General features: G+C 42.8%; 1 protein-coding gene across 3 annotated transcripts in view; it reads left to right on the top strand.

Annotated features, from left to right (window-relative positions):
* Card6 (caspase recruitment domain family member 6) overlaps window positions 1–25,036 on the top strand; it is a 33,457-nt gene that overhangs the window by 8,128 nt on the left and 293 nt on the right. For 2 of the 3 annotated variants that reach the window (XM_050138939.1, XM_050138937.1), the window contains 2 exons: window positions 483–1,007; window positions 5,972–9,807. In XM_050138939.1, coding sequence (XP_049994896.1) covers window positions 483–1,007; window positions 5,972–8,391 — 2,945 coding nt within the window. In that variant the 3' untranslated portion in view covers window positions 8,392–9,807. Of the gene's footprint in view, window positions 1–482; window positions 1,008–5,971; window positions 9,808–23,352; window positions 23,438–24,457; window positions 24,955–25,036 lie in introns of those variants that run through there. The other variant, XR_007591141.1, reaches the window with a different exon arrangement.

Below are 25,036 nucleotides of genomic sequence, written 5' to 3'. Positions count from 1 at the left end.
TCTTAGCAATGGCCCAAAGAAATCTGAGTGTGGGTTACATTGGGTGTATAATTAATACAAGTGTTAATTAAGCATATTAATATGGATTAGTATAATTAATTCATAACAGCTAGACTTCTTTTCACTTTTTTACCATGTGAAGCTGCTCTGAGAGGCAGCAGTTGCTTTGATTTTGTTTTTCTCTCTGGAAAGTTAGTTCTGATAATTGATTGGTTAATCATGCACAATTGCATTTGATCTTCTGGTGAGATAAAGAAGAGAGATTGATTGCATTCCTATAGCCGCAGCTAGTCTGGGAGGCCAAGGAACGAACGTATTTGAGCTCAAGTGTTTGGGCCAGCCCAGGCAACACAGATAACTTTTGTATGAAAGAAAGGAAGGAGAAAAAAAGGCAATGATGTTTGAGGACTTGAGACTTAAGTTAATTTAAAATCCTTACTTTGGAAAAAAACAGAGGCAATAATGAAATCTTTTCTTTTCAGAAGTCGCACAGCAGGGGGCTGAAGCAGCTGTGGGAGTGAGCAGGGGTTCAGCAGACCCCTTTTTCCTTGGGAGGAGAACTCCGGAGAATGGAGAGACTGCAGTGCTCTCTGAAGAGAAAGAATGTGTCCATTGGGAAAGTAACCATGGGGAAACTACAGGATCCTCCAGGGAGAATCAGGAGGGGCGTGGCACACCACAAATCATGGCCCCGCATTCAGTTGGAAGAGCTGAGTATGACATTCCAACGAGTATCACTTACTTAAGTGATGAGCAAAGATACGAGGAGCCAGACGATTCTCTGTACTTAGGAGAAGGGGAATATCAAGAGTCTGTTGGGTACCCGGAAGATATCGAGACCCTTGTGGAGGAAGGGGCCTCAGATGGCCTACAGTGCTTTGTATATGATGGCGAAGAGGAAGAGGAGCAGGAAGATGAAGAGACCATGGGGTTTTCTGATGAAGAAGGTAGCTGCGAGGCTCCAGAGAGCGGCATTTCATTGGAAGAGGAGGAGGAGAACACTGAAGGTATGGCCACAGTGTGTAGTTAGACAGATTATCAGTGGGCTACAGAGGTGTCAAGGCATCCTGGAGAGGAGCCATGATATGGCTAATCCACTAACCGGAAATCTTTTTTCTTACACGGGTGTTGGCTGAGGCCATTTGTTCCTTGCTGCACAGATCTGAAATAGTCACACACAAACTATATTATTTAAATCACTGCTTGGCCAGTCACTTAAGCATCTTGCTAGCTAGCTCTTATATCTTAAATCAACCCATTTCTATTATTTTATATTTTATCACGAGGTTTGTGGCCTACCAGCAAGGTTCCAGCTGGCGGCTGTTTCTTTCTCCTCTGGCGGTTACATGGCTTCTCCCTGACTCCTCCTACATCTCTTTCAGCCTGGCTTTCCTCGGTTGAGCCATTGGCCGAGAGCAGCTTCTTTATTAATCAATGGCAATAAAACATATTCACAACATACATCACCTCCCACATCACATGGGTTTTCTCTGGGGTGTCGGGGGAGATGCTGAACAAAGGATTTCCCAGGTCTGGGAAGTGGGAGATTGTTGTGTAGTAGAAAGAGTCAGGATCCAATGGAAATATAGATGTATTTTTAAAAGACTTATTTATTATGTGTGCAGTGTTGTGGCTGCACACCAGAAAAGGGCACCAGATCTCATTACAGATGGTTGTGAGCCTCCATGTGGTTGCTGGGAATTGAACTCAGGACCTCTGAAAGAGCAGCCAGTGCTTACTTCTGAGCCATCTCTCCAGGACCAGAAAATAGATTTGATGTCATCCTCTGGCTAGCAAAATCTGTGAATACTCAAACCCCTTATTTAAAATGGCATAGTGAATCAGGTTTGGTGGCTCGTGATGGAGCTCATTCTGGGGCAGGATGATTACTGAAAATTTAAGCCCAGCCTGAGGCACAGAGTTTCAGGCTAGCCAGGACTGCACACTGAAAAACCTGAAAGAAGAAGAAAAAAAAAGAAAGAAAGAAAGAAAAGGAAGCAGCCTGCTACCTGTCTATAATCTCTACACATTTTCTTACTTTTTTTTATTTTTAAAGTTACATTTTTAGCTGAATTGATGCACAGTGACCTGCATGTTTATGGAGTACAAATATAACGTTCCGGTAAACACTAACAAGGTGTGCTAATCAGCTGAGGGTAGTTGGCTTAGCTTTTGCCCAGACATGTATGATTTCTTTGGGGAACATTCAGAATCCTCTCTCTGGGTGTGGGACTGCATGCAGGTAATGCCAACATTCTGAGACCGGGGAAGGAAGACTGGGAATTTGATGTCAGTCTGGGCTAATGAAGTCCTGTCTCAAAGCAAACACAAAACGAAATAGTTCTCATGCTAGCTGATCTAGAGAAATTCATTGTTCTCAACCGAAGATGTCTAACTGTGAAACAAAATATTAGATGTGACTCTTCCTTTTTTTTTTTTTTTTGAGACAGGGTTTCTCTGTAGCTTTGGAGCCTGTGCTGGCACTAGCTCTTGTAGACCAGGCTGGCCTCACACTGACAGAGATCTGCCTGCCTCTGCCTCCTGAGTGCTGGGATTAAAGGCGTGCACCACCACCACCCAGAGACTCTTCCTTTTTATATGAGTACCCAGCCTTTTAATTACATTCTTTCTCTCTCTCTCTCTCTCTCTCTCTCTCTCATCTATCTATCTATCTATCTATCTATCTATCTATCTATCTATCTATCTATCTATCTATCTATGTTGGGGGGGTGGAGGTCAGAGGACAGCTTTCAGGCCATTTCTTGCCTAGAAGACAGCGTTTTTCGGCCCTTGTCTCCATCTAACCCTTTGTCCACCATGCTCTCTGTGCCGTGGAAGGGATCGTGTGTGGGTATTCGTTTAAGTGCTGAGCACTAGCTAGTCATTTATTCCCAAACCTTGGCCAGCTGTGAGACTCTGTATTAACTAGTTTGCTGCAGAAGGAGAGCTTTTTATTATTTATTTATTTATTTATTTATTTATTTATTTATTTATTTATTGTTTTGAGACAGGGTTTCTCTCTAACAACCTTGGCTGTCCTGGAACTCACTCTGTAGTCCAGACTGGCCTTGAACTCACAGAGATCAGCCCGATTCTGCCTCCCAAGTGCTGGGATTAAAGGCATGCACAACCACTGCCTGGTTTGAAGGAGGCGTTTCTGATGAAGGCTGATAGCAACATTAGAGTATGGGGTTTACACATCCATCAGGAGGCAGTTTGACAGCATGTTCATTCAGCACAACAGAAGCAGCGTGTTCTCCTGCAGGGCCTATGCCCTCCCAAACTGTGAGCTTTTGACCATGTCCATAGTACTAGGCATAAACACCTTCCTGCAGAGTAGGCTTCAGATCCATGAGACAGAGTCTTGTGACACCCAGGATAGTCTTGAAGTCACTATGTACTTGAGGATTACTTTGAGTTTCTGATCCTCCTGCCTCCATCTCAGAAGTTGTACGATTACAGGCATGATCACCACACGTGATTTTATTTGGTGCTAGAGATGGAACCTCAGTGCATGCCAGCCAAGCGTCGTACTGCCTGATCTCTGTCTCCAGCCACTAGCCAGTGACTTTAGACAGTACTTTCTGTTTTCAGATTAAAGCACCTTAGTAATTTTGGTGGCTTCAAAGCCAGAAACAATTTGGGTTTTGCAATTTTTAGTTTTAACTAAGTGGAGAGCATCAGTTGAGGAACTTTCGGTGCATAGTTAAGGTCTCAGGATGTCTGGACCTGGTCCATAGATCATCATCCTGACCAAGAGACATTTATGTGTGCAAACCTTTTTCTCTTTTGCGCACTGAAAGTATAGGTTTATTAAAAATGAAAGTAGAGGCCGGGCGGTGGTGGCACACGCCTTTAATCCCAGCACTCGGGAGGCAGAGGCAGGCGGATCTCTGTGAGTTCGAGACCAGCCTGGTCTACAAGAGCTAGTTCCAGGACAGGCTCCAAAACCACAGAGAAACCCTGTCTCAGAAAAACAAAACAAAACAAAACAAAAAAAGAAAACAAAAAAAAAAATGAAAGTAGAGTAATGAACCAACTCTTGAAGGCTGTCCCTTGACTGTCACATGCATTCCATGGCAAGCACATCTATATATACATACTCCTACAACACTAAGATTTTTGTACGAAAAGTACACAAGTATTTAATGTGAGACAAAAACATAGAATAGACTCCATAGCACAGGAGTGGGCTCTACCAAACATGTAGCTCGAGAACCTTTTCTTGTGAGACAGGGTCGTATGTATCTCAGTCTGTCCTCAGACTTACACTGTAGTCAAAAATGACTTTGAACTCAGGTGCTTCTGCTGCTGTTTCCCAAGTGCTGGGATCATAGGCTGTGCTATCACTCCTACTGTTTGTTTTTTTTTTTTTCCAGTCTGGGGATGAAACACACGACTTCATATACTCTAGCTGGGCATTGTACCAGCTAAGCTCTACCTCAAGAGCAAGTCTTATACCTTATGTTATTCTGGGTATGGTGCTCCATGTCTGTAGATCCTAGCATTTGAGAAGTCCAGGCAGAAGGATGAAAGTCATACGTGGCTGCCTGAAACTCTGTCACACACACTTTCCTCAAGCTCTCGGTTACAACAAAACAAAAGAGATGAAACATCTTGTGCTAGCTGCCATCTGTCAAGAGTAAAACCTGCTCTGATTTTTCTTTTTAAGTGTTATTATAGAAAAATATATGTGAAAATGAGAGATAAGGATAAAATAGAGATAGCATGTAACTATGTAACTTTTTTTTTTAAAGCAGAATAAAGATAGATTTATTGAGGGAGAGTGAAGAAAGTGCCAAAGAATATAAGGGGTTCTAAAGGAGGAGTGCCCATTATGTAAATTCTGAGAGACTGTTTAATCTGTTGAATTACATCTTATTTCGTGTGCATGTGTATGAGCATGCGGGTGAGCGTGTGTATCATGGCATGTATGCAGAGGTCAGAGGACAGCTTGTGGGAGTTGTTTTTTTACCTTCTACTGTGTGACTCCAAGGGATGAAACCCAGGTTGTCCAGCTTACTAACCATCTTTTGCCGGGTAAAAAATTTGAACTTGAAACCTCACTAATCCCTGAGCTCACCCTGAGCTCAAGACTTGAAATTCCACCAATCCCCACCATGGAAATCTCCACCCCCAAGAAACCTATATAAGCCTGCCTTCCACTCAGTTCTCTGGTGCTTCTTGCTTCTGTCTTTTTCCCTGTAAATCTGTGGGAGGCTTGTTGTGTGGTGTAACTTGTGGTATTCCTTGGCTCCCAACTCTCAAAACACTTCTCACTTCAGAGCTGCAATACTTGCATTGGGGAAACTTCCTCCTCAGAGCTGTAAGACTTACACCTTTGCCCGCTGAGAAAATGCCTCTATAAAATTTGTCTGTAGACATATTTGTGGGGGGCATTTTCTCGATTAATGATTGATGTGGGAGGACTCAGCCCACTGTGGGCAGTGCCACCCCCACAAAAAGTTACATGCCGTCTCTATTTTACCCTTATCTCCCATTTTCACATATATTTTTCTAGTTACTAGAAATAACACTTGTAGAGAAAAAGGCAGGTAGTCTTGAGATGTATAAGAAAGCAGGCCGAACAAGCCACATAAAGCAAACTTGTGAGGAGTTTTCTTCTGTGGCCTTTTGCTTCAGTTCCTACGTCCAGGTTCTTGCCTTGAGTTCATGTCTTGAAGTTCTTTTTCTGGTAGACCATGACTGGGACAGATAAGCTGAGTTAACTCCTCCCCTTCCCCAGTGCTTTTGGTCATTGTCTGTAGTACAGCAACAGAGAACAGGCTACGACATAGACTATGTCAAATTAGTAGGCCTCGTAGACGGAGGACAGGGCAGAAAGGGCCGTGAAATGAGACTTTCATTTTGTATTGTTTCAACTTTGGGCAGTGAAATTGCCAATTACGTACTTTTAAGGGCAGGAAACAGATTCTGAACAAGGCAATAATGAGTCCTCTCTGCTTTACAGAAAGAAAAAGAGTGTTCCACCATGTCCTGTCCTGTTTGAACATGGACAGAAGCAGAAAGCTTCTCCCAGACTTTGTGAAGCAATTTTCCATAGATCGACCAAGTGACTGGACACCCGAGACTCCGGGAGACTTAGCTTGGAATTTCCTGATGAAGGTGCAGGCTTTAGACTTGACAGCCAGAGACTTTATCCTCAGACCCAAGATGGCGGATGAAGAGAGCGAAGAAGAATTGCTGGCTGGGATAGAGAATTTAGAAATCGGAGACATACAAACCATCAACCCCCTTGACGTCCTTTGTGCCTGCATGCTTTGTTCGGACAGCTCTCTGCAGCGTGAAGTCCTGTCGAACATGTACCAGTGCCAGTTCGCTCTTCCCCTGCTGCTGCCAGATGCAGAAAGCAACAAAAGCATCTTAATGCTGGGGGCCATGAGAAACTTACAGCAGCACCCAGCGCAGTCCTCAGAGGGGCCCCCCAGGGAAACAGAAGCATTCCTGAGTTTCAGGAAGATGCCTGTCATCTCTTTTGTGCGGCTAGGACACTGTAGCTTCTCCAAGTCCAGAATCCTTAACACATTGCTCAGCTCCTCCCCGCAGAAACCGCACAAAATCTTTCTCCACCAGGATCCGTCCGTTCCCGTGCTTCCTCGGCAAATTTCTGATGGCCTGGTGGAGGTGACACGGTGTTTTCCTGACAAGGAGCTAAGGGGAAATCCTCATGTTTTCCAAAAGCCTGTTGCTGTGACCAACCTTCGTGGAGATCTTGAAAGCTTCTGGACTCAATTTGGTTTTCTGGTGGAAGTTTCCTCAGCCCTGTTCTTCTTCACCGACTGCCTTGGTGAGAAGGAATGGGACTTGCTGATGTTTTTAGGGGAAGATGCTATTGAAAGATGCTACTTTGTCCTTGGTCCTCAGGCCAAGGAGAGTGAAGAGGCTCAGATTTTCCAAAGGATCCTGAGACTGAAGCCGTCACAGTTATTGTTTTGGGAAGTGGAAGAAGCTGGGGATAGAAGGAAGACGATGGAGGCCCTTCAAGCTGCCCTCCAGGAAGTAATGTCCTCTTTGCTTAGATGTGTGTCCCTAGAAGATATGGCCTCTCTGGCCAGGGAGCTGGGCATTCAGGTAGACCAAGACTTTGAAATTCCTCAAGATATTCAACTTTCCCCCAGTACGACTGGAGGTGAGAGCCAGCAAACATGTAGTCAGACAAAAAGCCCATCTGAAAGCCGAGCTCAGGTGCCAGGCAGAGAGCCTGGAGTCCAATGTGAGGACAGGCAGAATGCTCAGAATCTGCACCAGACTCCAGTGTTTGTGCCTCCACCAGTACACCCGTGGCCCCTGCCGACCACATTTGGAAGTAACTCTTACCATGGGCCCTTGAGAGCCCCTTGGGTTCTGAGCCCCCACTTTGGGTCACAGCCAAGACAGTGGTTCTATCCTTTGCCCCATCAGAATACAAGGGTACGTGACAGAGGGAAAAGCTTTGGTCCTCGGAACTTCCGACCCTGGAGATTTTATTCAGGGCAAGGATTCATGAAAATTTCAGGAGCTTCTCAGGGGCATCATTCGAGTGGAACATTTGGGAGATCACAAAGACAGATTCCTCAGGTGCGGAACCATCCCGAGAGCCCGCAGGCAGAGAGAAATCTTCAAGGGTCTGGGACGGTGGTCTCTCATGTAGATCACTCACATTCTCTGGGCTCACAAGCAAGAACAGTAGCAGGGAAGCCGCAGGCTGTGAAAGCCTGTGCCCAGGGCATGCAGCTGAGTGAAGCTGCTAGAAAACCTGCCAGGACAACACCGCATGGTAAGTACCCTCACCCTCCGTCCTGTCAGCCAGCAGGAGCCATTCAAGAACCAAAAATACCTGTTCGTCATCAAGGATCTCAAAGGATTAAACAGGGAAGGCCTTCAGATTCAGCTTTCCAGCCAGGCCCTCAGTCCACATCTGAGAGTAAACTTTCATCTACCTGCCAGTTCAACTCCCATCAACCCAAGTTCCAGGTCAAACACTTTGAGCCTAAGCCCATTCAACCTCAGGGAAAAAACCCTCATCCCCAGCTTTTCCAAGCTAAAGCCCCTTATTCCCAGCCTTCCCAAGCTAAACCCACTCATCCTTCCCAAGCTAAACCCAGTCATCCCCAGCCTTCCCAAGCTAAACCCAGTCATCCCCAGCCTTCCCAAGCTAAACCCAGTCATCCCCAGCCTTCCCAAGCTAAACCCACTCATCCCCATCCTTCCCAAGCTAAACCCACTCATCCCCAGCCCTCGCAAGCAAAACCCTCCCCATCCACATCTACTCAGTTCAAGCCACATAGACCCCAATCTAAGCCTTTTCAGCCTAGGTCTACTCAGCATACATCATCACAGACTAAACCTTCGCAGGCCAAGGCACACTACCCACGGGCAGGAAAACGTTGAAGAACATATTCCAGAGACCCCGGAAGTATGTTCTTTGCTTAGGCTATTTCTCTCATGTAACAGTCTGAAGAAAAGTTTCAGTGAAAGGCTGATAAAATGAACAAAATCACAATAAAAAATTATGCAAAGTCTAAGTGCACAGCAAAGTAAATCACAGTACTCTTTAGACAGAAGCAGTCAGATCTCTGTGTGCCTGAGGCCAACCTGATCTACATCATAACATAGAAAGTTCTAGATCAGCCAGAGTACATGAGATCTGGCTGAGTGGGAGGAGGGAAGAGCTGGGGATGGACTTGATCATTGTATACTTGTTTGAGATTGTCAAATAAAAAATGCAAGGTGGAAAAAGAATAGGACCTAAGGATACATAAATCAATTGAATCCAACCTTCCTTATCAAGCAATGTGTGATTTGACCCCAGGGGATGGAGTCTTGGGCATAGCCATATATGTGAGGAATGGAATTACAGTATAATTGCAATGTAATAAAAATATGGAGCTAAAATTATCTCAGTACTGCTTCTGAGGTGCCTTGGTTTGGGGTTTATTATCAGCCACTGAGCAGAGACCCTGCACTGTTGGTTAGTTAAATAAGCTTGCTTGTGTACTAGCCCCAATTTTCATACCTGATAAGACTATCTCATTTGGCTCTTACATACAGGGAAATAATGAATGTTCAGCAAAACACATTCTTTTTTTTTTAAAAATTATTTATTATGCATACAATATTCTGTCTGTGTGTATGTCTGCAGGCCAGAAGAGGGCACCAGATCTCATTACAGATGGTTGTGAGCCACCATGTGGTTGCTGGGAATTGAACTCAGGACCTTTGGAAGAGCAGGCAATGCTCTTAACCACTGAGCCATCTCTCCAGCCCCAAAACACATTCTTTTACATAAACTTTGGGTTTGATTTATATATGTTCCAAACTTTGTATATAATAACCAAGAATTTAGCTCACTAGAGGTCCTGATATTATGAGACTAATTAATTGAAATTGCTATAGAGATGAATACTTTACAGTGGGATGGGTCCTGGTTCTACTGATACAAATTTAAGGTCAATTTTGTTGTATGTATATTTCTGCTCTTAATTAAGGTATTATGTTTGTGCACCTTATTTTAGAATGTAATGTATAATTAAGAAATACAGGTTAATATACAGTCACCTGTGATAGTCAAGCTTGTAGTCATGTTAGTTAGGTTTTCTAAATGTACAGAGATATATTTCAGATGGATAGATATTCTTCAAATCTTTAAAGACTAGCAGAATATGGCATTTAAAATGTTTTAAAAACTTAAGGACTTTTCATGACAATGAGACACATCTGCTCTTGGCAATCTACTTCAAGAGAATGATAGACATTGAAGCGGCTCCTTATAGAGTTTATTAGTCATTTGGGTAAGAAACTGCTCTTGCCTGGACTTCTTTTTTTTTTTATTTATTTATTATGTATACAATATTCTGTCTGTGTGTATGCTTGCTGGCCAGAAGAGGGCACCAGACCTCATTACAGATGGTTGTGAGCCACCATGTGGTTGCTGGGAATTGAACTCATGACCTTTGGAAGAGCAGGCAATGCTCTTAACCACTGAGCCATCTCTCCAGCCCTTGCCTGGACTTCTTGATGTTATTCTGTAGAAACTGGACATGCAGGACCCACAGAAAAATGACTGCTGAAGTTGCCTAAAGGTGAGAAAGTCTTCTAGAGTTCCTGCTTCATGAAAGAGTCTGCCAGACATTCTGCAGGACACAGAAGAAAATGACTGACAAACTGCCAGTATAGGTGGAACTGTCTTTAAAATTTCCTGCTTCATGGAAAATGGGCCTGTAGGCTGAAGATGGGTGCCCCAGACTGTCCAGGCAGCAAGATGTCTCTGTCAATTCTAGAGTTTTGAAAGTTGCTTACAATGCATTTTCTCTTAACTTAAGTAATATTATATTCTTCTGGAGTTTTTGGTGAAGTTGAAGAATAGATAGTTATAATTATAGTTTTTCTTAGTTATGATAAAAGATAAAGTAGATATAAATATTGTAACTGTAATTCTTGCTTGATACCTGTTTTGTTATATGTAAGTTTCCTATGTTAAAGTTAAAACCTCCCTTTTTATTTAGACAGAAAAGGGGAGATAATGTGGGATTCCACTGTGTATGCTGTAAATATGTTTTATTGCCATTGGTGAATAAAGAAGCTTTTTGGGCCTATGACAGGGCAGAATATAGCTGGAAGAGATATAACAAGAGAGTAGGTGAAGCCTGGGAGAAGCCATGTAGCCACTGCAGAAGACAGACGCCAAACGCAGGACAATCACGTGGTGATACACAGATTAATAGAAACGGGTTAATGTAAGATGTAAGAGCTAGCCAATAAGAAACACGAACTAATAGGCCAAGCAATATTGCAATTAATATAGTTTCTGTTTGATTATTTTGGGTCTGGGCAGCTGGGAACAAGCAGCCTCTGTCTACATGAAATCAGAAATGTGTTAGTGAATTTTTAATTTTAGAAAATTAAGTTGAAAAGATTAAGATGCATTTATAAAGGATATAAGTAATGTTTGAGAGAACTTATAGTTTGGAGGAATTTTAATTTTCGGAAATTCATATTGTTCTGAACTTTTGGATAGCTTCTGCCAGATAGCCGTGTTAAAAGATAAACTTGATCCACATATTTAGCTGGAGCATCTCTGAGTTTGTAAGTGGCACCAAGTACCAATAAAAGACGACATTTGTAGAACATGCTGCTGCACACCTCTGACTTGAGACTGAGGAAGATGGATCAAGGTTCGGTAGCATCACACAGGGAGACCAAGCCTCAAGAAACAAAAACAAGCCACTCAAAGGTAGATGTTAAAATTTGCCTCACTTAGAAAGAAAGTAAGATTTATAAATTGGACTAAACATCTCAGTTTTTGAATGTATGAATTTTAATATTTTATTGTACTTGTGTATAGTGCGTGTGTGTGTATGCACATGCATGTCATAACATGTATGCAGAGGTCGGCGGATAACTTTATGAAGTCTGTTCTTCCACCTTTATGTGTAGCAAGTGCTTTTCCTCGCTGAACCATCTCACCTGTCCCCATAAATTTAATTTGAAATAGTAAAATAGTTCCAAGGAGTCAGCTAAGCCAAAAAATTGCTTTCAAGGCTTCAAGGAAAAAATCATATTGACCAATGGATGACAATTAAACTTTTGAAAGGAACCAATACTGTCTGAAAATAGTCTAATATCACAAAAATGTGTGTGTTTGGACATATGTTGAATAATCTTGTATTTCTCTCTCATGGTTGTTGTAAAGATGAAAAGGAAATAGAAGACAGTATATGTGAATGTTTAACTTGTGAATTTTTTTTTAGGATGATAAATGTAAAAAATAAAATGAACCATTTTCAAAACAAAAATGCCTTAAGCCAGTGCACACCAACCTACAGATGAACAGGAAGTCTGGGCCTTGCTGGCACTTGCTAGTCTAGCTACCATCACCCAAACTCAGAAGTTTAGAGAAAAAAAACGGCTAAGGGACAAACTGGCCTGATGGCTTTCAGACGTAAAGTGCTTCACGGCTTTTCATGCTCCTGAAAATCCTTACATAAGGAGGATATAAAATATGTAAATTAGCCCACACATCCTGTGGGCTGGGAAACAGAGAAATGGCAGTGGTAGGTGACCCGTGGGACCCTGCATTACCGCCCCCCCCCCAGCCAAAGCAGATAAGGAGGAAGGGGCCACCATTCAGGACATAAAAACTGTTCTTGGTGCTCAGTTTGTTTGTGCCCCCTCTTGTCTGGGTTGCCACCATGACTGTGCAAGGTTGCAAGATAAACTGCACAACTTTTACTATTCTCAGTCTCCAGTGCTCTTTATTATGAAGCAAGGAGCCTCATTCTCACAATAGAAAACATGAAAGTCGCCTGCTGGACATATTGCTACACACATGCGATCTCAGCACCAGGGAAGCAAGGACAGGAACATTGGAGGTCTAGCAAGTCTGGGCTGTCTTAGTTTGGGTTTCCATTGCTGACTTAAAAATCCCAAGATAAAACACCAAGACCATCAGGAACTTGGGGAGGAAAGGGACACGTCACTTCCACATCCACATCACAGCTTACCAGTGAAGGAAGTCAGGGCAGGAACTGCCTCGGAGGGATACTGCTCACTGGTTTGCTCCTCATGGCTTGCTCAACCCACTTGCTTATAGCTTTTAGGACTACTAGCCCCAGGGTGGTACTGCACACAGTGTGCTGTGGCCTCCCATGTCAATCAAGAAAATGTGCCATAGACTTGTCCACAGGCCCATCTGGTAAGGCATTGTCTTAACTGAAATTTCCTCTTGTTATGAGGTAAAGACCCAAAGACCACTCAACGCAATCAAAGGACTGAAGTTTGAATTGAGAGTCTGTATTGAACATGCTGCTGCATGTCTGAGGAAAAGCATGAAAAGTATTTGCACGGGGGAGGAAGCATCGCAGGAAGTTTTAAAGACAGAGAACACAGAAAACCCACATCCTGGTTGGCGGTTGCAAGCAAGTAGTTTAACAAGAGTCAAGACCATGCAGTTAGCTGGGACATTTTGACCTTAAGTTTCTAGAACAGGACTGGGCGCCTTCCCACAGGACTTTTCAGGGGCAGGGGGTAGAGACCAAAGATGGCTTCAGCTGAGACAAGGTGGAAAAACCTTTGCCCCGTTACACTCTTCCCAAAAGACTCTGGCTCGTGTCAAGGTGACCTTAAACAGGACAGGCTACTTAGCAAGACATCGCCTAAATAACTAAATAAATAGTTAATGGCTGGAGAACGTTGATGTTGGACTGAGGATGTAGCTCAGTTAGTAAAGCACTTGCCATGAAAGCATGAGGACCCATGCAAAAGGCTGGATACAGTGGTGCTCATTGGTAAGCCCGGCACTGGGTTGGCAGGGTAGAGTGTAGACAGCAGGATCCCTGAAGTTTGCTACTCTACCTGAACTAGTGAGCCCCACGTTCAGCGAGACATCCCCCTCCCCTCCCAAAAAAGGTGAAGAGCAAGTGAGGAAGACAGTCAACGTCAACCTCTCAACCTCCGAAATAGACCACACACACCTAAATAAATAGATATTTGCTGTAAAAGTAGAATTCCTCATTTGAATGTACTTTGTGTTTAAACTTTTGAAGTGAACAGTATTGGTTATTGTTAGAACCTTCTCTAAATCCTTCCTCAGGATTAGAAATTGTTGGGCAAAAAAAAAAAAAAAAACAGGGCCTGGGGGGTGCATTAATCCTAGCCCGTGGGAGGCAGAGGCAGGCGTATTTCTGTGATCTGTGAATTCAAGGTCAGTCTCACCTACGTAGAGATTGCAGGCTCCAGGTCAACCAAGAGAACTTAGAGAGACCCTGTCTCAGAAAAAAAAAAAAAAAGAAGAGGAAGAGGAGGGGGAAGGAGAGGAGGAAAAAGAGAAGGAGCAGTAGAAAGAGGAGGAGAAGAGGGAGGGAGGAGGGGGAGGAGGAAAAAGAAGGAGAAAAGAAGAAAAAGGAGAAGGAAAAGAAGAGAAAGAAAGAGAGAGAGAGAGAGAGAAAAAGGAAAAAAACTCTTGGACTGTTAATCACCAGCAGCAGACTTGGTACCAATCTAGATGCTAGCAATCACATTACTCAGCTGGAAGATCATTTAATATGGGACTTCTCATAAAGAGTTCGACATGGGGCTGGAGAGATGACTCAGTAGTTAAGAGCACTGACTGTGTTGGACTCTGGCGTCCAAACACCGAGAAGGAGTCGCCCCCAGAGACCATCTCATACACCATAGCCGATGCAAAAGCATGAGGATTTTATTAATTCTGTCATGACAGGGTCCCCCAGCATTCGGGAAGCCGAGGGACCCCGAATAGCGGGTACAGTCTACTTTTAAAGGGGCCACAGAAGCAAGGGGGGTTGTTCTTTGACTATTCTGATTGGCTTATTTGAAAGGGCTAATACCAATAATTGACTGGAGAGCTGTTGCCAGATCAGATGAGGTAAGAGGTCATTTTGACCTCGTTTCCCAGGGGACAGAACCAAAGCATACGTATATGAGTAATTGTTCAGGAACTGAGTACGTGCAAGTGTAGCTGTTAGGTCCTTGGTTCCCAGGGGAGGAGGGGAAGCACTATGGCACAGAGGCTGAGAGGATTCAGAATAGTCAAAAATGGCTTCAGGATTGTCTTAAAGTCTTACAACTGCTCTTCCAGAGGTCCAGAGTTCAATTCCCAGCAACCGTATGGTGGCTCACAACCACCGGTAATAAGAATTGGTTCCAAGTTCTGTCTGCAGGGACACATGCAGGCAAACCATTGTATACATAATAAGTAAATGAATCTTAAAAAAAAAAAAAAAGAGCCAGGCGGTGGTGGCGGACGACTTTAATCCCAGCACTCGGAGGCAGAGGCAGGCGGATCTCTGTGAGTTCAAGGCCAGCCTGGTCTACAAGAACTAGTTCCAGGCTAGGCTCCAAAGTATGAGGGAGATCCAGTAAAAGCAGAGCATTGTTCTCTCCCCTGTGTCTCCCGGAAGTGGGGAAAATGACCTTCCCACTCAGCTGTATGGGATGGGAGGCAGAAAGGAAGACACTGAACAGGGCCATCGACCGCTGCCTCCCCAGGTCACTTGAGGTAGCCGGTGTGTGCCACTTTCCTCTGGTACAAGTGGCATGAACAGAAAACCCACTAAACATCAAATCTTCACCCCTACTATCTACCCCAATCTGCTATTTACTATAGGCTATGGGACAGAAATGATTCTAGCCATGGGAGTGGCAGCAATTGACCAGCAGATTTTGAATGAGGTTGCAGTGAGAGTTTAGATTGTGTACCCGTGAATATCAGATTGTTACTGCAATCCAGCCTTTTCCTGCTCCCGACTCAAAAGCGTATATGTAAGGACGGTAATGGTTTCTGCTATTCTACAAACTGAACTCTCTTCTGTAACACAAATGTCAAATGCAGTGTTCTCCACGCTCTCCTGGGAGGTTTTCTGAAATACTAAAACTGCAATTTCAAAATGCGCTTGCTTATAAAAATCACCTTTTGTCGTCATGAAAGCTGCTTGTTGCCGAGTTCCACCTTGGAGATTCTGATGGGAGGTCTGGAGTAGGCCTGCAATCTGCCTCTCCATGGGAGCTTCTCTACAGAAGCAGGAGATCGTGGGCCGTGCTGAGAAGTCTAAATACAGCATGGAATGCAAACCTGATTCTTTTTTTTTTTTTTTTTTAGCTCCGTGCTAAGAAGGCCACGGAGGAATTTTTTTAAATATTTATTTATTATGTATACAATATTCTGTTTTGTGTGTATGCCTGCAGGCCAGAAGAGGGCACCAGACCCCATTACAGATGGTTGTGAGCCACCATGTGGTTGCTGGGAATTGAACTCAGGACCTTTGGAAGAGCAGGCAATGCTCTTAACCTCTGAGCCATCTCTCCAGCCCCGCAAACCTGATTCTTCATGATCAGAAACACTACTATTTATTCCTCATCTGTACCAGGCATCCAGGCCAGGTCAGTTGCTTTGTCTTAAGCCTCTACTAAGTTCATCTGCTGGAAAACAAACACACAGAAAACAATACAGTTCTAACCATGAATTTCTCTCTTTGTAAAACCCTCATATTTTTTTCTTTTTAAAACAGAAGTGACGTGTATAGGTGTTTAGCTTGCACGTATGCCCAAGGAGGTCAGAAGAGGGTGTTGGATCCCCTGGGACAGGGGCTACAGAAGATTGCGAGTCTCCATGAGAGCGCTAGGACTCAAACCCGAGTCCTCTGGAGAAGCAACCAGTGCTCTTAAACTTCGGAACTATTTCTCCCGTCCCCATATTTTTCTTTTTTTTAGAATAAAATCTTGCAGCAGGGAATTGGTGGGCAGTGAAAAAATTCACCCAAGTCAGACTGGACGACAAAAAGACAGATCGTGTTTTTGTTATATTTGCTGCAAGGAAAGACTGGGCAAGGACGATACCAGAGCATGGCAACTTTTACTTGAGTGCCATCCCTTACACTGGGGTTCCCAGCAGTCATTCCGCCATGCAATCCAGGGTGGTCCTGATGTCCTAATCAGTCGGTGTTTGTCTCTGGAGCGGGGAGCTCTGTGCCACTGGGTCACACAGATAATTTAGATTTACTGTGCTTTATCTTTGCCTGGCGGGCAGGCCAGAAAGGAGTCCCTTTTTCTTTTTTTCTTTTTTTTTTAAATTTTTTTTTGCTTTTTTCGAGACAGGGTTTCTCTGTGGCTTTGGAGCCTGTCCTGGAACTAGCTCTGTAGACCAGGCTGGTCTCGAACTCACAGAGATCCGCCTGCCTCTGCCTCCCAAGTGCTGGGATTAAAGGCGTGCGCCACCATCGCCCGGCACCCCTTTTTCTTTTATGATATTAGGAATGCTTCAGGCACAGTTGATTTTGTCTAACTCCTTGATTGGATGCATTCTCTTTTTCTGCTCCCAATTGTGGCCTTCTCTCTACAGTTATTTCATCCACAAATATTTCAACAGTTATTTGTGAGGAGGATTTAAAAATATATCCAGAATGTTATTGTGACACCTAAGAATGAACAATTATTTCTTAATATCACCTAGTGTATCATTAAAGATGTTTGCGTTTCTCAGTTGTCATAAATAAACTTACAGTAGCTCTATTTAAATCAGGTTCCAAATTCAGAGCCCTCCCTGACCCTGGAAAGCATGCTACCACCTGAAGTGCTTTTCCCTTCCCGTCTGGGAATGACTGGCTCTTTCTTGTCTTTCTTATTCAGAGATTATATTTCGGGTTCATATTTCATACCATTTAGAATTCTCAGAGCACTTTGGGTACCCACCTGTCATTCTACATCGTGTATGTGTGTTTGTTTTTATGTATACAGTGTTCTGCCTGCATGCCAGAGATGGCGCTGATTCTCATTACAGATGTGGGTCCTGGGAACTGAACTCAGGACCTCTGGAAGAGTGGCCAGTGCTCTTAACTGCTGAGCCATCTCTCCAGCCCCCATTTTCTTTTAAATATTAATTCTGCACAGGATTTTTCTTTACCACTTGACTTTAAAAAATGTGTTTGTGCTTGTTATTAATGGAAAACACAGCTCTCAGTTTAAATGGAATGAAGTAATTTATTCTGTAGCTAAATACCAGTGACCATGGCCCAGGAACATGGATTCAAGTTCCCCTTAATACCCTTGTTCCGACTTACTAACAGTTTTGTGATTTTTAAACTAGAACAAAAGAAAGTAATAAACCTAGGCACCGAGGAATACTTTAGCTGGAACATCATGTCTGTGGGTTACAGTAAAGTGGGACACTCTACGAGAGGATGCAGCTGTGTGTGATGATGTTCTTAGCCTTTGGGTTGGCTGGTATTGAGTCTTGTTTGAACATTTCAAAATGATAGTCACCTAGATGGACGTTAGGTGAAGCACAAAGGTGGGCAATTGAACATAAAGGGGACAAAGGCAGTCCCAAATGGTGTAGATCCACACCTTGACACTCTATCCCTCCACACAATCACAGGAGTTCTGGTTAAGTCAGTCTCTAGGCTCTTCACCGTGGGTTTGCCTCTCATTCCCAACTCAGTTCGTGCTCCTCTGTGCTCTCCTGGCACCTCAGATTTGAAGTAGTTTAAGTCATACCAGACACAGAAGGATATGGTGCTGAAATCGGAGAAAATGAGAGGCAGAGGCAAGAAGATAGCCATGGTGAGCTTGAGGCTAGCCTGGGCTATGTTAGTCAGAGACCATGCCTCAAATAAATAACCAAGCAAAACAAAACAACACACACATGGGAAGAGAGAGGGGGAGAGACAGGGCTAGAGAGAGAAGGGGGGGGGGGAGAGCGGGAGAATGAATTTATATATTGGATTTTACAAAGATTTTTTTTCCCCTCCGAAGAGCTAAAGTTTTGAAAAGCACCAGTATGCTGCCACCTTGTGGATGCTCTTAATGCTCACACATAAACATCAACAGGTTTTAAAAACTTGGTCCATGTAACTCTCCTTTGGAGCTGACATATTAACTTTATGATATTCTTCTCTAAAGAGGAAATACAGTAAAGTATCTCTTCAGTTAATAGAGCCAGATCTTTTTAAACATCCAAATACACAGGTTAAAAATAGATTTATTCATCAGACCAGTATTAATCCACAGAGGAAGGAGAAAAACGTGTAGTTGGCCTTTCTTCATAAGTTATTCAGCCACCTTTTGTTGTTGTTGTTGTTGTTTTGTCTTTGAGGCAGGGTTTCTATGTGTAGCCCTGGCTGTCCTAGAACTTTCTTGGTAGACCAGGCCAGCCTCGAATTCACAGAAATCCATCTGCCTCTGTCTCCCAGTGCTGGGAATAAAGATATGTGTCACCACTGCCAGGTCACAGCTACCTTTTTTGGCCATTGATTTTAGCCTCTTTAATTAGTCCAAGAGAAATGGTCACACAGTGTTGGGTAAAATGTACTCAGTGCTGTAGAGAATATAAATTGCTATTGCCCTTTGATAAGAAAATTGGCTACAATTTTCTTACAAATTTGTAAGAAGCAAAATTGATATGACGTTTGGCTTAGGAAATTTATTAATTCATTCTACATATACTTACTAATATACACATGATATATATATATATTAATTTAAGAAAAATCAGGATGCTTATGCAATGTAGTTCTGTGCAATTGGTTAAAGGTGGTATAAATATACCAGTAATAATTGTTAAGCAGCCTGCAGCATTTTTAAATGTTTTAAGCTTGGATTGGGAAACAGTACAAATAATAAGCATTGTCCACTTGTATGTGTGTTCATGTGTGTGGGTGCATGTGCAGTACTGGGGAACTAACCTCATACAAGCTAGGAAGGTACCCCCACTGACAGACCTACATGCCCATCTTTCTTCTTTTTTATGGGCGGAGTTTTATTTGTTTATTATTTTTTGTTGTTGCTGTTTTCTGCAGTTCTTTCTATATAGCTCTGGCTTATAGTCAGATTTTTCTTTGGGCTGCCAGATCACAAAATATGACACAGGGACTTATTAATTATGAAAGCTTGGCCTATAGCTTAGGCTTATTTCTAACTAGCTTTTCTAACTTAAATCAACCCATTTCTATTCATCTATGTACTGTCACGTGCTCATGGCTTTTACCTCTCCTCCTGTAGATCTTTTTCCCTCTGTGTCTGGCTGGTAACTGTCTTTTTCCTTCCTCAAGACCTCTCTGTCCTCAGAAGGCCTGCCTAACCTTTTTCTGTCTAGCTATTGGCCATTTGTCTCTTTATTAAACCAATCACAGTGACACGTCTTCATACAGTGTAAAGGAATATTCTACAACAGTGGTTGGCTTGAAATTCTTTATGTAGATCAGGCTGACCACAAAGTTGTGGTACCCATTAGCTCAGCCATTGGCAAATATTTGTGCAAGACAAGCTTTTGTCAACTTGATACAAACTCGAGTCTCTTCTAAAGAGGGGACCTCAGTTGGAGAATTGCCTTCATCAGATTGGCTTGTAGGCAAGACGGAGGGACATTTTCTTAACTAATGATTGATGTGAAAGGCCCCGCCTACTTTGGGTGGTGCTGATCTTTGGCAGGTGGTCCTGGGTTATGTAAGAAAATGGGCTGAGCAAGCCATGGAGACAAGCCAGTAAGTAGCATTGCTCCATGGTCTCTGCTTCAGTTCCTTCTTGGCTTCCCTCAGTGACGGACTGTGACCAGAGAATTGTGAGATGAAATAAATCGAACAGGAGGAGAACTCCTCAAGTTGCTTCTGGTCAAAGTAGTTTATCACAGCAAAAGACAGTTTACCTGGAACATACATTAAGATTTTTAAAAATGGAACAGGAGGTAAAACATTATGTTAGCTTTGTGATATGATAAATGATCAAAGATAATTTGAGCATGAGGTGTTCGGTGCCATTTGTACTAAAGAAAAACATTATACTAGAGAAAAGCTCACTCCCAGTGGCACACTACCTCCAACAAGGCCACACTACTCTGTCAAGGCCATATTACCTAAACCTAAGCTTTCTCATGCAGTTCCCTGATGACTAAGCATTCAAACAAGAGCCTACGGGGTCTTTCTTATCCAAACCACCACGATCAGTTTACACACGTCACAGTGTTCTCCCCAAAAGAGATCCCTTATTCTGGGGAGGATAACTGTACCATGTTCTGTGCCTTTGGGCAAGGAGCAGGCCGCATTCTCTTTGCTCATATACTGTTGCCCCTGGCAGAGCAGCTTAACCCTCTTGACCGAGCCACTGAAGTCTTGGATCGGATAATGGTGATACTCAGATACTTTTTCTTGCGTACTCTCGATAGTTGAGACTGAGAGCCTACTCTACAACCCAATTTCTTTCTTATACCTTTCCCTCACCTCTCTTCTCTCTTTTCTTCTACACAGTAAATACACTTGAAGTGAGGTCCTTTTATCTTGTATAGCTTGGAGAAAAACTTTGGAAGCAAAGGACAAACGGTGCAGGCTTTAATTTCAGGTCTCGTGAAAGAAGTAGTTGGCTAGTAGCTGTTTTAACTGTCAGCCTAATACAAACCTAGACACATTATGGGAAGCAGGAACCTTGGCGGAGGAATTGCCTACAGCAGGCTGGTCTGTGGCTATGTCTGTGGGCGTTATATTGACTGCTATTTGCTAGTTGCCGTAGAAGGGTCCAGCTGCATCATGTGGTCGGTACAAAATCCCTAGGTAGGTATGGCTGAACTAAAAAAAAAAAAAAAGGTATCTGAGCAAGCCATAAACCTGAGGAAGCAAGCAAGTAAACAACATTTCTCAGTCAGTTTTGTCTTCAAGCTCCTGCCTTGAGTTTCTGCCTAGCTTCTCTGGATGATGGACGATAACCTGAGAAAGGAAATAAACCCTTGCTTCCTCCAGATGCTTTTAGTCAACTCTGTTTATCATAGCAGCAGAAAGAAACCCAGGCCAGGTCATGAATGCCTGGAAAATAAGTCCAAGAGGGCATAAAGATTAATAAGGGAGATTTTTTTTTTTGTTTTGAAAGAGAAAATATTTAAAAAGCAGAAGACAAAGACGGGGTCACCTCCAAAGCTCTTTTACCTCGATCAGCATTGCCAATAACATTGAGAAGCACAGTCCTGATGCATCTTAAGCAAGTCAGGTGAAGAGTACCTTTCCCTGCTTGGTGGCTGGTTTGAGCTGTGGTATCCTTGCCGTATGTTTTTGAAGGATTCTCCCTGCTGAACAATGAAATGGCCTAGAAAACCAGTTTTTGACATGGCCAGCATCATTGTTTTTTATTCTTGCTGAAGGGACTCAGGGTCTGTAAGGGGTCAATTAAACTAATCATAATAATTAATAAATCTTATTAGAAAGGCGCATAGGCAGTCCCTCAGCAGAGGACCTACTGATTATCTTGATGCAGAATTGTATTCAGCGGGTGGGAGGGAGGAACTGGATACTCAGGTGAGAATCATGGACTGCGTTTGCCCCTCTATTTGCGGGTCTCCACTGTCAACAAACCCAGCTGCGATGACCTTTTGCAAAGGGTTGTGGTGCCCCAAGATGGAAGTCACTCAGCTTGGTGGACGGCCGCTCATGACACAGAAACAACTGGACCGGGAGAGACAGCTTTTTTGCTCTCGGGATGGGCAGCATCAATATGCTTCATCATTCTTTCCTGGAGACATTCATTAGCAATAGATTTTTCTGGGAAAATGAGGAACTCTAGCTGGAGTTTGCAGCTTTGGGATTGGAGATTGTGCCTAGAGCTGATCACTCAGCACGACGTTCTGAGCGCCTACTGTGTGCCCAAATACAAAGCATTACTGAGTCTCAGAAACTCAGTTTTAACTGCGTGCTTAAAGGCCCACACAATATCTCCCTCTACTCTACCCAGAACTCACTGTGTAGACCAGGCTGGACCTGACTTCACGGAGGTCTTCCTTCTTCAGGCTCCCCAGTGGCTGGGATTAAGGGAGCACGCCACTGCCCAGATTGAATTGTACATGTTGAGACACCATCTTGCTATGTAGTCCAGGCTAGCCTCAAACTTGTGATCCACTGCCTCAGCCTCTCATTTTCTGAGATGACAGGCATGTGCCACCGGTACTTTAAAAGGAGATGTAGGGCTGGCTTTTCCATTTCCTGTTGTGAGTGGACAAGGTTGTATCTGTGTCGCTGCAGGCCAGAGAAACTGGAGGGGGACAGAGAGCAGACAAACTGCTGGACAGGTGCACAGACGCACATGGGAACTTTATCTGAGGCGCAAGGCTCAAGTTTTCATTTTCTTTCTTTTGCTCTCGGCTGCCTGTTCTCATATTGTTCCTTCTCTGTTCTGTTCTTCTCCCTGATGTTGTCTTTCTCCTTCCCTATTGTTCTCCTTTTGTTTCTTCCTGGATGCTTTCCTTTTACTTATTCCCTGATGGTTCCCTTCTATTTCTTTCCCGATTTTTTTCTACATCTTTCCTTCTCCTTCTCTTATTTTTCTCTTATCCTTTTTATACTGAATACAAAGATTTCTCTGTAAGAAAAGATTACCTCACAGCCATAGGTTACATATTTTCCAAAAACAAATTAAAATCTTTACATAAGAAGAAATCACATTAAGACCACAAGTTACAAGTTTTCCTTAGAAGCCCGCAAGTAGTTAAACATTTTTCCTTGTATTAATTATCCTACCACAACATCTTCACCCCAAAGCAATGATTTTTCATAATTGATTCGCAAACTTTTAAGCCAGCCAAGTGTATGTCAGCCAGTTCTTTTACACTGGCAGGCAGCTGTTTGCTGTTTCACTGTAGTAGACTTTTAGTTTGTAAAAAACTTTAAACAAGTGCTCAGCTAACCCACTATTTTCTTTACACACAATAGGGTCATTTAATTTCCTTTAACAACTTCGTTTTATCAAGGTGCATACTGCGGCCTGTGATTAACTCTGTAAGCTCCATGACCAAGGAACTCAGGCCTAACCTTGGATGTAGGGACATAATTGCTTTCTTTAATTAATAGCCTGTTTTTTTTCCCACAGGCAGAATTCATGGGTCTATAAGGCATGAGACTTCCTTGTTCTTATTTTTTATACTCAGCAAATCTCACATCTAACGAAAGACAAGGTAACTTTTAGACTCTCTTTTGCCTTTCTTTGTATCTTATTGGAGCTATTGGCAGAATATCCTAAACCATTTCCCTAATCATCTTTACTGTCTTAACCACATGGAACTTTGAGGCTGATTCAGACAGTCAAGTTAAATCATAGATCTAACTAATCGTCATTGTTCTCATAAGAATCATCTTCATTATGATATGCAAGCAAATGGCCCAGCGAGGAGTGGAATTTTCCCAAGAAACAATTGCACTAGATACAGTGGGATCCTATCACACACTAACTACACTGTGCCAAACACAACAGAACACAGCAGCAGCAAACAGAATAGACACAGTAGAAGCAAGGGCCATTCTGGAGACAGTGTCCCTCGGGGTGAGGCTTTGTCTCTCCAGGGGTTAGCTTTGCTATTCCGTGTCTTCTTCAGTTTCTTTCTTCAAAGATTTAAAGTTCTTATTCATATAGGTCTTCCACTTGTTTGGTTAGACTTGCTCCAAGATATTTTATGTCATTTGTGGCTATTGTGAAGGGTGATATTTCTCTGATTTCTTTCTCAGTCCATTTATCATCTGTGTAAAGGAAGACTACTGATTTTTTCAAACTAATCTTGTATCCTCCTATGTTACTGAACGTGTTTATGAGTTGTAGAAGTTTCTTGGTAGAATTTTTGGGGTCACTTATGTAAACTATCATATCATCAGCAAATAGTGAGAGCTTGACTTCTTCTTTTCTGATTTGTATCTTCTTGGTCTCATTTTGTTGTCTTATTGCTCTAGCTAGAAACTCTAGTACTATGTTGAATAGATATGGAGAGTTTGGACAACTTTATCTTATTCCTGATTTCACTGGGATCTGTTTGAATTTCTCTCCATTTAGTTTGATATTGACCTTTGGCTTGCTGTATATTGCCTTTATTATGTTTAGGTATGTTCCTTGTATCCCTGCTCTCTCCAAGACTTTTCTCATGAAGTGATGTTGCATTTTGTTGAAAGCTTTTTCAGCATCTAATGAGATGATCATTTTTTTTCAGTTTATCTATATGGTGGATTAAATTGACAGATTTTCATATGTTGAACCATCTGTGTATCTCTGGAATGAAGCCGACTTGATCATGGAAACCTTAAAGAAAATGGACAATTTTCTGGATAATTATCATTTATCAAAATTAATAAAAACCAGATAAGCAAATTAAGTAGACCTATAACTGATAAAGAAATAGATATAGTCATCAAAAGTCTCCCAACCAAAAAACCAACACCCAGGGCCAGATGGTTTCAGTGCAGAATTCTATAAGACTTTCAAAGAAGAACTAATACCAATACTCCTTAAATTGTTCCATGGTGTGGGAGGTCCTTCTGTCTATGTGTTGCTTTTATTGGTTAATGATTAAAGAAACTACTTTGGCCTATAGCAAGGCAGAACTCTAGCTTGGTGGGGAAAACTAAACTAAATGCTGGGAGAAAGAAGGCGGAATCAGTGCAAGAAGCCATGTAGCCCTGCCGGAGACAGACACTGGAACTTTACCTGGTAAGCCACAGCCTTGTGGTGATTCACAGATTAATGGAGATGGGTTAATTTAAGATATGAATTAGCCAGAAATATGCTTAAG

This window comes from Alexandromys fortis, unplaced genomic scaffold, assembly GCF_014885135.2.
Source record: "Alexandromys fortis isolate MF-2015 unplaced genomic scaffold, M_Fortis_MF-2015_v1.1 scaffold_37, whole genome shotgun sequence".
Taxonomy (NCBI): Eukaryota; Metazoa; Chordata; class Mammalia; order Rodentia; family Cricetidae; genus Alexandromys; species Alexandromys fortis.
This window is presented reverse-complemented; position numbering and strand designations above follow the sequence as displayed.